At 41.1% G+C, this 13,639-nt stretch overlaps 1 protein-coding gene across 1 annotated transcript in view; it reads right to left on the bottom strand.

Annotated features, from left to right (window-relative positions):
- Positions 1–10,012, bottom strand: part of MMP16 (matrix metallopeptidase 16) — a 303,672-nt gene extending 293,660 nt beyond the window's left edge. The window contains exons 1-2 of the mRNA XM_045003066.1: positions 9,980–10,012; positions 9,676–9,817 (exon numbers count right to left, since the gene is read on the bottom strand). Of these exons, the coding sequence (XP_044859001.1) occupies positions 9,676–9,702 (27 nt within the window). The 5' untranslated portion in view covers positions 9,703–9,817; positions 9,980–10,012. The remainder of the gene's footprint in view (positions 1–9,675; positions 9,818–9,979) is intronic.
- Positions 10,013–13,639: the final 3,627 nt, after the last annotated feature.

The following is a 13,639-nucleotide window of genomic DNA, read 5'->3' as shown; positions in this document are numbered from 1 at the left end:
GGCCATCTTCAGTGTGACTGACAAAGTTAAGTATGAATTACCCACAAACTTTTTACCTCAGCAATTAAAGGAATTTTCTTAATCAAGAAATCAACCTCCTAAAAAGCTGTCATGGTTAAAGGGAGTTTGAGTACTAGCTCTCACTCCCTAGAAGTGCCCCATGTGGCTAGCATAATATATAACCTCTGACAGCTGAACTCTTATCACTTGCCTTCTCAACATGGAGGTGTTCTGAACTGAAAGTGGGGATGTGAAAGGTGGGTGTTTGGCACCTTATAACCAGACTGCTCTGGGCAGATGGGGCTTGGTAGGCAGTCCACCTCAGAGAAGAGACTCCAATTTCAAACCAAGATCATCAGGTATGCCCAGCTGGTTTGTAAAAGTTGTGCCAATCACACATGCACTATAAGTTTTTGGCTTCAGGGAGTATACCAGTACAATCCTAGGGCATCCCATGGAAGCAACAAATGACCACTTCACATGACAGCTGTCAAAAGTAGGAAAAGGCTACCTCATTCTGGGAATATGTAGCTAATGAAGTGAGCCAAAGAGCTACATTTGGCTTCCCAGAATGTGGGAACAATGACCAGGAAATCAAGAGAAGTAGTCAAGATGTTGAAAAGAAGGAGACTGCATGTTATGTGTATACAAGAAACAAAATGGAAGGGGTCAAAATACGTGAATATCAGGGAGGGTTACAAAATAATGCTCAGTAGCAAGTAGGAACAGAGAAGGAATAACCATAGCAGAAATATTACAGGATAAGGTAGTAGACATCAAAAGAAATAATGACCAGCTAATCAAATTTAGGATATCACTTGGCAGATTACAAATATTTAATGTTTGAGGATAAATGCTCCAGGTTGGTTGTACGATTGATAAGGTGGAATTCCAGATAGTGTTAGACCGAGTGATAAGTGAAGTACCACAAGCTGAGTACTTTGTTGTCAGACGGGATCTCGATGGGCAGGTGGGAAAACACAGTGGGCAGGGCCGGCGCCAGGCACCAGCCCAGCAAGCAGGTGCTTGGGGTGGCCAAGGGGAAGGGGCGGAATGTCGGGCTCTTTGGTGGCAACTCGGTGGTGGGTCCCTCGGTCCCTCTCAGAGGGAAGGACCTGCCATCGCGGCTTTTTTTTCCCCCTGCTGCTTGGGGCGGCAAAAACCCTGGAGCCAGCCCTGTAAGTGGGGGCCACAAAGATTGTTATGGAGGATGAGCCTTTGGAACCACAAATGAAGCTGGTGAGGATATTTTAGAGTTAGCCAGAGATCATGGTCAATACATACTTTGTAAAGGAGAAGGAGCATTTCAAGAGATCTAAAAAACATGCGGCTAAAGTGATCCCAGGAGAGCAGATTGAAGAGGAACTGAGATTGCTTGTAGTGGATTTCTGGATGAAAAGACTAGTGGAAGACAAAAGAGAAGTTCTGGAACACAGGATAAAAGTGGGGGAGGCTCCTGGATGGACAAGTTAGTCTTAGATTTAAGAATGAAGTTCTACAGAGGTTGGGCAATGACTAAACTGACCATGATGATCAGATGATCAATAAAATTTGGGGGAAAATAGCCAAACATTTTATAGAAAGTGCATAAGCTGCCTGTGGCCAAATTAAAGGAGGGACGTTTCAGCAAGGAGATGTGGTTATGGTCTAGTGAGGTGCAGTAGGCAGTAAAGAAGAAGGAAAGGTTTAAGCAATGGCAGAAAGTAAGAATGTTGGACACATATGAGGAATACAAGCTGGAAAAAAAGTGGCAACAAGAACAGTTGCGGGAGCTAAGGGTCAGGCATTTCAAGCCCTATACACAGGACTATTAACAAAGGAAGGGGAAAAGGGACTATATAGACTAGACAAGACTAGGCAAAAAAAGTACAAGAGGAGCTGTGAAGTGTGCCAAAGATGAAAATGGCAGTGTGGTGGTGGAAGACCCTAAAAAAATTAGAGGGTGGCAGTGGTATTATTGGAAACTGCTCAATTAAGAGAATGTGTAAGCAGCAACCTCATAAAACCTGCCACCGTGGTGGAGACTCAGACAGTGCTAAAGAGGATTAAATATGAGAAGGCAGTGGGACATGACAGTATAACAGCTGAGGCATTTAAAAGTATTAAGATATGAAGGAGTGGTGATGATGATGATGATGAACTTTTTCAGCTTAACCCTCTGAACTGGAAAAATGCCTAATGAATGGAGGAAGAGCACATTTCTTCCTATCTTTAAACAAAGCAGAGAAATGCAAAGATGTGGTACTTACTGGCCCATCAAGTTCATGAGTCACATGGGGAAAAACGGCTCAAAAGAATTATCAAGAAAAGACTTTGTTTACTTGATGACCCAGCTCCTCCCAAAGACAAATTCACATTTATGCCAGGAAGGTCTATAATGGATGCAGTGTTTGCCCCTTGATTATTGCAGAAGTACAGGGAGAAACAAGGAACCGCAAGCAGTGTTTGTGGATTTAGAGAAGACTTATGACAGAATTCCTAGAGAATTTTCTTGTGATACCTACAGTCACAATCTGCCAGAGACATATGTTCAGATGATCAAGGGCATTACAAGGGGTAACACAAGTGTAGTGAGAAGCAGCTGTGGCTACAGTGAGTCATTCACTGTGAGGGTAGGTCTACATCAAGGATCAGCCTTAAGTCCATTCCTAGCTGTGATTGGAATGGACACCTTGATGCAGGAGATTAGAGGAGAGGCTTCACAGACCTTGATTTTGCTGATGTCATTATGTTGTGAGAAAACAAATACAAACTGGAAAGGGACCTATGCATGTATGGCTGCATTAGAATAAAATTGTTTATCGATCAGCTGACAAAAGATGGAATACATGCAATGTTTCATTGAGAGGGACAACAAGAAGCCAGATGGCATAGAGTTAATGTCTGTGCAACAATGTAAATATCTGGATTCAGTGTTGAGCAACGATGGCAATGTGAATGTGGATGGTAGGAATTGCATGACAAACACTTGGTGTAGATGGAGGGAGTTTACACAAATTCTATTCAATGAGAATATGCCAAGGAGACAAAGGAGAAAAGTATATAAGATCATGTTCAAGCTAGCCATGACTTATGGGTTGAAATGCAACATTTCATTTTGGGGTCGAGCAAAATGTTTTGTTCAACCGAGAATGATTCCCCCCCCCGTGTACTGATTTTCTGGAAATCTTGAAAAACTTCATTTTTGGCAAAACCGGAACTTTATTTTTTTCTGAATTGCCAATGACCTGAAAAATCCATTATTTGCACAGCTCTACTCACAGCCTGATCCTCAGAACACTGCCTGCTCACTAGTTTAATTGTATTGACTGTGATGGAGTAAGTAATTTACACTAGCATATGTGAGGGGGCGGGGGAAAACCAGGTCCATGAAGTTACTTTCTCTCAGCCCTCCTTCCTGGGAAAGTCCTATAAAAGATCACCATCTGCCCAAGGGTGACCTCTATATATGTAATGCAACAGGCTGTAATAAGGAGGATGATAAACTACCCTTAAATACGCCAAAAAATATATTCTGTAGTGTAAAGACTGAAAAGAAAGTTCTACTTGTCCCTGCAGTAAATGTACAGGTGCAGGAAATAAATGTGCACTGGTGTGTGGGGAAACTGTAGTTAACTGTACATGTCAATTTTGGATTCCTGCTTCTGTTCCACTCCACCGGATGAAACACATTATTCTTCATTTCTAAATTCTAATCACAAAGTATTTTAGCACACCTGGTCCAGAACAGCGTGAAATGCAACCCAGACAGTTGGAAAGGTAGCTTGTGCATCTCCCCATATCAAATTGGTGTGGAGTTAATTTAGTCGAACAACAACAAAATGAAAGAGTTGAACAGGCATGATGTGAGTCAGATAGAAACAATGTTAGTTCCAACTCTACATTTTTAATGGTGCCTGATAGCATAGCATATGAGGAATCCAAAAAATGCTACTTGTCAGAATGTAAGTTTGGAAAATACTCTAACTACCTGAAATACCAGGAGCGGATGTCATACTGTATACTACAAGTTACTGGGCTGAATGTTAGTGAAATTCTATAGTCTGTGTTACATAGGAGACCAGACTAGATGATCTAACAGTCTCTTCTGACCTTAAAACACATGAATCTATTATATATATTTCTTTCCTGACACTCAGATACTATGGAGATAGTCATGTTAATAATTTCTCCTATTGTAAGTGTGGGGACAGAAAACTTTATTTACCATTTCTTTGAGAGTCAGTATTTTTCTTTTGATAAATGCTAACTAAGTGATTTATGAACCCAGGAATACAAAACAGCAAAGAGAATGAAGACAAAAATCAATAGCTCTTTATGGTCCCTTTGATGCAGGCCATGTATAAAATATACATCACAGGTGAAAACTTTAAAGCCCATTATATTGTTTGTCTAATATATTTATATAATCAATTTTTTTGCAAGACAAGAGAAGTGCTTTCTATAGAATTCATCAATTAGAAAATCAGACGGAGCGAAAAAGGAGTTAATTTTCATAACTTTTGTTCTAAGAAAAATAACTCTCAGCAAACTCAAGATCTGTTATCTGTTGCTCTAGAAAGTATTATGAAGTAAGCACTGCTTCAGCCAAAAGGTTGAAAAGCATCATGTTTGAAGGTTAGCCTTTTACTAAAAAAGGAGTTGAAAAGCACATGAGCAGGGCAATTTTCAAGAATGGGGGCTCTTTGGACATGCAACAGGGACTATAATGCTCAGTTTGGGGTGCTCTGGAAAGCAGTGGAATTTTCAAAATGAAGGGTTGGCAGTCCAGATATTCTGAAATTTTGTAATTTATTCTGGCCACTTTGCTTCCTGTATGTTTTGCAACTAGCTAATTGATTAGTTTCAGGAGGTTTCAAAAGGAAGTTGTCATCATGTTAGAATACATTACCAAGATACTTGTGTGCCCACCTGTTCTGTAATGCAGATGTGTTCTTGTTCTGTTCCTCGATGCTAGCACTCAGCAGATGGCCTTGTGGGGTCTATGTAGTGACTTCCAGGTAATAAGAAGTCATGCAGACCCATGAAACATACCAGGCACCAAAAATTCCCATACTGCTTGGATGAGCGCAGACATTGCATCACATGAATCATGTTATATTTGCTCAGAAGAGAAGCTGTAGGAATACACCATATAAAGGGCCACTGTAGCATACTTCCACCAAAAACTGATGCATTTCTTGTAATATGCAAGACTACATCATCAAACATCCTTTTCCCCCAGTACAGAACATCATTGGGCTCAAGGAGCTTGGTCACCCAGAAGAGGCAAATTGTGCTCTGTAATCGGCTAGTGGGCCATGAATTGGCAGAGGGCCTGGGCTGTCAATAGGCAGGGCTCAATGTGAAATGTCCAGGAACTCAGGATTCTTTCCCAATTTTTTTAGGTTAACAGAGATTGAAAGAGCAATAACCAATTTAGTCAGTAAAGAGAGGCTTCCATAAGGTGATTAAAAACTGTTGTGTGGCTTAATTGTCTAATGTACTTTGAATTCTTCAGATGCAAGGTTCTGTATGTTACAAATGTATATATTCATGGCAGAGAGTGAGTCAGGGCTGGCTCCCTCTCAAAACCTGTCAAATCAAACCAGGATTCCTTCTGGGGACTTTAGTGTAACAGGAGGCATTCTTAATCTAGAGACTAATCTGCAAAAGGGGCCTGATTAGAGGGGGATTATGATCTAGTGGATAGGGCACTGGACCAGGAATGGGGAGACTTGTGTCCTATCATCATTCTGACACTAATTTACAGAATGCCTTTGGGCAAATCACTTCACCTCTCTGTGCCTATCTTCCCCCTCACATTTATTGTCCATCTTGTCTGCTTACATTGTAAGCTGTCTGGGAAAGTGGCTGTTATTATCTTTGTACAGTGCTTTGCACTGGGGCTGTGATCATGGTTAAGGCTTCTAGGTGCTACCACAATCTAAATAAAAATAAATATTTGCTGGCTTTATTCATCAATTCCAAGGCCAGAAGGGACCATTGAGATCATCTAGTCGACCTCTAGTATAACAGGTCACAGAACTTCCCCAAAATAATTCCTACCACAGATCTATTAGAAAAACATCCACTCGATTTAAAAATGGTCAGTGATGGAGAGTCCACCATGACCCTTTGTAAGTTGTTCCAGTGGCTAATTATGCTCCCTTTTAAAAATTTTACAATTTATTCCCAGTCTGAATTTGTGTAACTTCACCTGCCCCCGGGTCCATAAGTATCTGAATTCCAAAAGAAGGATGGAGAAAGTGCATTGTTATGTGCTTAGAAAAAAACGGTAGTTTTAAAAGAAGCAGAACAAAACACAAATTGGGTAGAGAAACATCTTTATGGCTTGGTTTACAGAATGATGAAACAAGTAAAGAGACCTAGTCTGCACTAGAACTTACTTTGGAATAACTATGTTGCTCAGGAGTGTGAATAAGCCACCCCTCAAAAAACTTAAGTTAAACCGACCTAAGTGCCAGTATAGACAGCACTACGTTGGTGGGAGAGCTCTCTCCCACTGGCTTAGAGTGTCTTCACCAGAAGTGCTACAGCAGTGCAGCTACCACTGTAGTGCTTCTACTGTAGATGAAACCTAAGAATAATGGCATCTGCCACTGTACAGTGATTAAACAGCACCACCCTACATCCTCTCAAAACAAACAAACCACTCAACCAATTTCAATCTTGGTTTGTGCTCCATAAGCCCTCCTCCCCCCTCACCCCCCAATGAACTTGAGAAGGAAGAGGTGGGGAGGAAATCCACACATTCTAACAAATGTTGATCAGGTTGTTAGGACAGACTGAGTTCTCCCAGTAACAGCCTTGTGAACAAACGTGACCATTAACACAAAAGCATTGTACATAATGCACACAAAACTACTCAGCTGCCACCCTCCACAGCATGAGGGCAACTGCCAAGGCGTTCATCCTGTGGAGACACCATTATCACTGTCTGTAATGAGTGAAAAGTCACAGAACAAACAGCAAATGACCATTGGCTGCACAAGAACAAAACCCTCACAAAGCTATGTATCCTCACAAGTATGTGCCAGTGTTCCATCATGAGCTTTCCAGCATCTGTCCAGGGTGTGAAGGTGTCCCTTGGCACAGGCAGATGTCACCCTCTCTCCCTGCTGTCCCAAGATATGTACACATGACTTTCCAGATTTCCCCTGCCTGTTGGGAACCAGGACCATTGTGCATGTGGGGATCTGGCTGCCTGTACAGAGTTTGTAAACCAGACCCGTTCAGTGCCCACTCTGGACAGAAGTACTAAAAAAAAAAAAAAGTAATAATTGGAGATTACCAATCTCTTAGAACTGGAAGAGACCTTGAAAGGTCATGGAGTCCAGCCCCCTGCCTTCACTAGCAGGACCAATTTTTGCCCCAGATCCCTAAGTGGCCCCCTCAAAGATTGAACTCACAACCCTGGGTTTAGCAGGCCAGTGCTCACACCACTGAGCTATCCCTCCCCCCTAGAGTAGTCTTCTTTACCCACAGATACATTATGCAGAGTGCAGCAGGTGATGATTATGCTAACAGCACTGGTCACAGTGGTAGCCTGAAAGCTTGTTGGCTCTGCCTATGCACCTGTCTGGATGCCAAATACACACTCTATGACCATTCTGCAGTTACTGAGTTTGCAACAGAATTCCCCTTTTCCAGGGTTTTTGGATGTCACGGTAGGGATAAAGAGCCAAGTTAGGAGCAGGTCCCTCCTCCTCACATAATTGTTGGCAAACACATTAGAGTGACCAATGTCATTTTGGGGGGCATAAAGTCCCTTCTTCCCCCTTCAAGTACACGCCCCATCTCCTCATCACCCTGGTGTCGTTAACCTTTACAGTGTTTTCCACTTCGGTATTCATGAATCTGCCTCTGTGGTCAGCCAAGTCCTGCAGAAGGACTAAATAACTTTTTCAGTTCACATACTCACTCGCCCCTTTTGTTGGGCAAAGTATTTGCATGTGGGTGCCATCAACAGCCCCTACACAGTTTGAAAACCCCATCTTCTCAGATCCAGCTAGAGAGTCTCTTGTAATGCACAGAACCCTGGGATACTGCCTCCTGAAATGGTTATGCTACTGTCACATAACAAAAGCGGCAGTGTGGTTGTGGGTATACATGTGTACACAATGTTATACACATCTCCAGCACAGCAAAAGTGGAGACTCAGTGAGGGTATGGGGAACATGCACAAGCATGTACATGGTCAACTATTCAAGTATTTAGACAAACCCTTAGACTGTCATATTCAAAATAATCAGATTACGGTTGTCTTAGCATGAAATTTTCATGTGCAAATTCTTTTCTTTTAAATATTACAAAAAAGAATTATAAAGCACACAGAAAACAATTTTAAATGGTTCAATAGACATAGGAGACTTATGGGGAATGACAGTTCACAGACATTATTTCACAGTTTGTGGAAAAGAAAAACCAAAATGCTCTTAGTTCAACAATTATAAACCAGAACAGGGCAAATAGTGAAAACTATTCTGTGAATCTTTAGTTGAATTTTTAAATACATTTACTTCAACTACATTTTTTTTTAAAGTGTGAGAATGGATTGTACTTTCAAAAATATTTGTGGAATGTGAATTTCAAAGTCACATGTGTGAGTACAATCTGAAAGCAAATTCTACATTTGCATTGTAAATATTTGCACCAGAACTGCTCAGAGGTGCTGGAACAATGGGTGCTGAGGGTGCTGCTGCACTCCCTCACTTGAAGTGGTTTCTGTTATATACAGGATTTACAGTTTGGTTCAATGGCTCTCAGCACCCCCTACTATAAAAACTGTTCTAGCACCTCTGGAACTGCTTGAATGCTTACCAGACAGGAAATAAAACCCATACCATGTGATTTATATGACCAAATTAATTAACAGCACTCCAATATAAATATCAAATATGCTACAAGAACAGTTTGTGATCAGTCCCTAAAGGTAAAAACAAGGTTATTTAATTCTAACAAATAAATTTGAGGGAACTGCAATCTGCCTGCAAATATTCCATGGGCAGAAAGAGTGTGAATTCACTGAATAAATTATTAGTTGAAACTCATTCACTCAGCTACATTATAAACACTACTCATTAGTGCTCTTGCATGGAGTCCTTTTGCACCATATTTGAACAAAGGAAATTAAAAGAGTGGTTGTTGCGTTAGTCACCATCTAATACATAAAGTCCCAGGAAGAATAATCCTAAAAGCTATTTTAAGGAAGGATCTTTCATGTAATTTCAAATAAAGTTTCCACTGCACAGTACTGGTCCCACAAGTCAGTGCCATATAGAGCAGCTGGCAGCTCCGTGCCTCCTTTGAAGGACCAGTCTGTCAAAGATCTATGATGAGACCAATAGGATATCAGATTCTGCAGTTGCGATGCACAGTATTAAAAAAAACACACCACCACAACCCAAAATCTGTAGAAATCCCCAAATCAAAGAAACCTTGGAAAATACAGACAATTATTTATATGTAATATCGATCGTTCAATTGGAGCCATAGGGCTAGATCCTGTGTCAGTGGGGCATCAGGGTGACACAAGGGGACCTCATATGGATGCAAGTGCAGAATCAGTGACTATAGTTCTCTCTTGATCAAAATAATAAAACTAAAGTTTTGGTCTTGGAATAGAACATGAAAGTAGCAAACACACACACAGAGTGAAGGAGTTTTACTCACTGCTAGTGCTGCCTTGTGATCAAACATGGCACAACAGCTCTCTTCCTGTCAAGTAACTCCTGGCAGTGGAGGGGACACCTCTGTATGGTCTGTTTCTTCCTGCAACTTGGCCCACTAGCCAGATGGCTTTAAAGTTTCTCCCCTTCCAGGGTAGTCCATGAATAAAAAGCAAAGGGAATTAATGCAAATAAACTGAACTAATAGGAAAAAGAAGGGAATGATTCTTTCTCAAGGTGCATCAGAATCTGGCCTCCCTTCTCTCAAGGAGGGGCCATCAGGAAGCAGCCATCTGAGAAGCTCCTACCTTCAGTCAGTCAGTCCTTTTCTCAGGGGCTGAAGGTCTGTTCTCTTCCCTATTCTACTCAGCTGCTCCCCTTTAAGCTCCTCCTCCAGCCTGTGCACACCTTGCAGCTGTGGCAGGGCGGGGCTACCTGAGCCCAGAGCAGCTCCATAGCCCTGTCCAATCTAAGGTGTGTATACCCTATCACAACACACACACCAATTTGTGTCCAAGACTGAATCTCCAGATAATGACTCTGAAACAACTTCTGAAACCGCTGATTTCCTTTCTTGCACAAATACCTCTGCTTCTGCAGGATTATGCAAAACAAATGTCTTGAGCCCATAAACACTCTAAACTTTGCTGGATACAACATAGTGATTATCTTGTATCCCATACTAGAAAAGCCGTGGTGTCTTTATTAAAAATGTAAAATAATCAGGACAAATCCCAGTTTTAAAATTAACAAACAAGAAATGTCTTGCAGCACATAAAATCATGTTTCTCATTATCAGGGATTCCCATATGACAAATCACGTATATAGTGCTAGAAGTTTTAGGGTCAGAACATTTCCTCTCCAGAAATCTCTTCTGGCATAGATAAAATAAATCAGTGCAGTGTGTGAACCTTTGTATCATTCCCATCCCTATTTCTAGAAATGCCACCATTTAGACTTGACTAGGATGTAGAATCTGTACTGATATTAAAACAAATTAAAAGAGGGCTTGGAAGGATGATGCTGATAGGAATCTTCCATGGAAAATTTTGATATACCCACTGCAATTCCTTAGGATTTAGAACATTTTAAGATTTCTGAAAGAGAGCTATTATCCAAAATACATGAATAATCTATTACTTATCTGCTGCTGATGGGATCCACTTGTGAGACATGGTCCTTTAGAAGATGTGGATCTTCTTGCATCAAATTCTGTTCCTGCTGCACTCACTGTCAGGGAGGTTGAAAGCTCCAGAAACTACTACAGCAGCTCCTCCTGTTCCCATTTTAGATTCCCTTGTCTGCAGTCCTCACCTGGCTAGATAAGGAAGTGAGGAAACTCTTTCTTTGCTTTGAGAAGAGGATGGGTAGCTGTGCTCCCTCAAGCTCTTTGTTTCTTCAGCTCTTGTTCCGCCTCAGAGACCATGCATACCTAATCTCTTGCTGAGCTGGATGATGTGAATATTTGAACTTTTCTTTGCTTCCCTGGTAGGAACAGAAACATGTCAAAAAGACCTGTGCCATGAATTGGAAGCCAAAGAAAACCAAGAACCTATTAACTAAGCTTTTTCTATTGGCACTTAAGCTGTTATAGTCAGGTTCCCATGCTCATGGGAAACATGAAGGAGTCTGCATTTATTTATGCCTCCTCTGGGCATTATGGAGGTGCTGAGTAGAGGCTACATAGGTAAGGCAGTGTTCCACAATGATCTTAAAAAATGGGGCATAAATTGCTTTTCTCTATAATCATGTAACCAATTAGGAAATTTCCCACAGAGTTGTTTTTTAAGCTCTCTGAAGTTTCTCTGTAGCTTTTGGTTGGTTTCTCTTCATAAATTTTTAATAGGAAAGTCTTTGAAGGTAGGCTGTGGCTGAAAACTGTCAATAGGAATCCCTTGTTGACCAATACATCTTTTACAAGATTCTGTCACACAAAACTTGGCAGAGAGATGACTCTTGAGTAGATCTGGTGAAATGGGTAAAAGCTATGAAAATGCAGTGTTGGATTTAGGCTAATTTTTCAGCCATTTTCTGGTTGTAACGGAAAGGCTAATCACTGTGCACCCAAACCTGATTGATGGTGAGCAGGCCCACACAATCCTGATTGACTTGGCTGGGTGTACACCAGAAAGATTGATGGGGGTTGCCCACCTTCCATCACTGACCTTCTGCACACAGTCCTTTCTGAAAATGGTAAACGGGTTATGTGCAGATAGGTGAAAGGGGTGCAGAGTTAAAGCTGCAGTGATTGGTCTGTGATGTATGATGGTTTTGGTGATGGCAAGGTGTGTGCATGTGGGTGGAGAATCAGAAGTATGTACTGTTAGGTGGCTTAACTTTTCATTTCCTTGCGTTTGTCGGTTTGTATCAGATACTGTGTCTGTAGCAATCCTTACTACTTCACAACAATGTTTTTTGTCTATTGGTATATAGAGAAAAATATCAAATCAATATTATCGAATAAATGTAAATACATTTATCAAATTAATATTAAAGATGGGACTAAGCCAAACCCGTGTCTGGACATGGATCTGAACTTTGCAGCTCAGATCCATTCTAATAAATATGTTTCTATATGATTACAAGGGTGTATAAGAAAAAGTTTATATTTATTTGTAATTGATTTTGTTCTTGGCTGGGGATATTCAACTTGTTATATGTCCAAGCTCTCTAGCTTTTGTCGTAGCAGCATGTTAAAAAATCACCTAAGAGGAAAAGAACTTCTTACTCACTGAGGGTATATCTACACTGCAATGAGACACCCATGGCTGGCCTGTGCCAGTTGACTCATGCTCACAGCTCTCAGGCTGTTTAATTCAATGTAGACGTTCAGGCTCGGGCTGGAGCCTGGGTTCTAGGACCCTGCAAGGTGGGATGGACACAGAACCTGGGCTGCAGCCTGAGCCTGAACAACTACATTGCAATTAAACAGCCCCTTACCCTGGGATCCAACAGCCTAAGTCAGCTGGCATGGGCCAGTTGCAGGTTTTTAATTGCAGTTTAGATATACCCTGAGAGTCCAATAATAAGCTTTTGATGCAAGGATTGTTACCAGACCTCATCTGATATAATTTAAATGGCAAAGTGAACAATCAAAAGGGAGAAAAATGTATCTATGCTTCCCTCAGATAAACATAAAGAGAATTACCTGTTGTAGAAATCAAAGGCAATCTGTTGTAATGACAGACAACAGAAATGATTTTGACTTTTTTATAGCAGAGACCGAGGATGCATCAGGTAATAACCACTGTCTACTACATTTCAAATTTTACACTCTTTATATACTGTATTTTATGAATCTGAATAATATGGTGGTTATCAATTTACAAGAATCATTTTCAGTGTAAACTACTGCATTTCATGCTTTATATCATTCAGCAGAGAATTGAAAATTGAATTTTCCCTATATCACATGTGGGAATGCTTGTCCTATGTCACCAGACTGTGTGGCTTGATTTACTGGGAAATGATGCACTATGTCAGGATTTAATGCAGAATATTTTTATCCTCAGGTCATATTCATCCATGGTGGAAACAGTAGCATTAATATATTAAACACCAAAAGACTTTGCACCTATGCATAGATGGGCCTTCAGTGGGACTCCATGTGGTTGGAGGGATTGTTCTACACAGCTAATGTTGCAGGGTCAGGGCCTAGGGTTGGAAGAGCCTAGAAAGTAGAACTTACAGGCTTTGTTGCATTTCATTTTTTAATGCAAATGCATCTTAAATCCCTCTTATCTCTGGAGATGTAGAAGGGGTGGTGTAGGCTGAAAATGTAACACTGAACAAAAGGGGGTGTTATCTGGGTTTGGGCCTTTATACCCATGTGCTGGTGAAATCATGCCAAGAGATTACCTAATATAAAAATGTATGGAGATATACCTAGCTCAGGGAACTGGAAGGTCCTGGAGTCCAGCCTGCTGCCTTCACTAGCAGGACCAAGTACTAATTTTGCCCCACATCC

Source organism: Mauremys mutica, chromosome 2, assembly GCF_020497125.1.
Source record: "Mauremys mutica isolate MM-2020 ecotype Southern chromosome 2, ASM2049712v1, whole genome shotgun sequence".
NCBI lineage: Eukaryota > Metazoa > Chordata > Testudines > Geoemydidae > Mauremys > Mauremys mutica.
The sequence above is the reverse complement of the archived record's forward strand: the minus strand, read 5'-3'. Positions and strand labels throughout refer to the sequence as shown.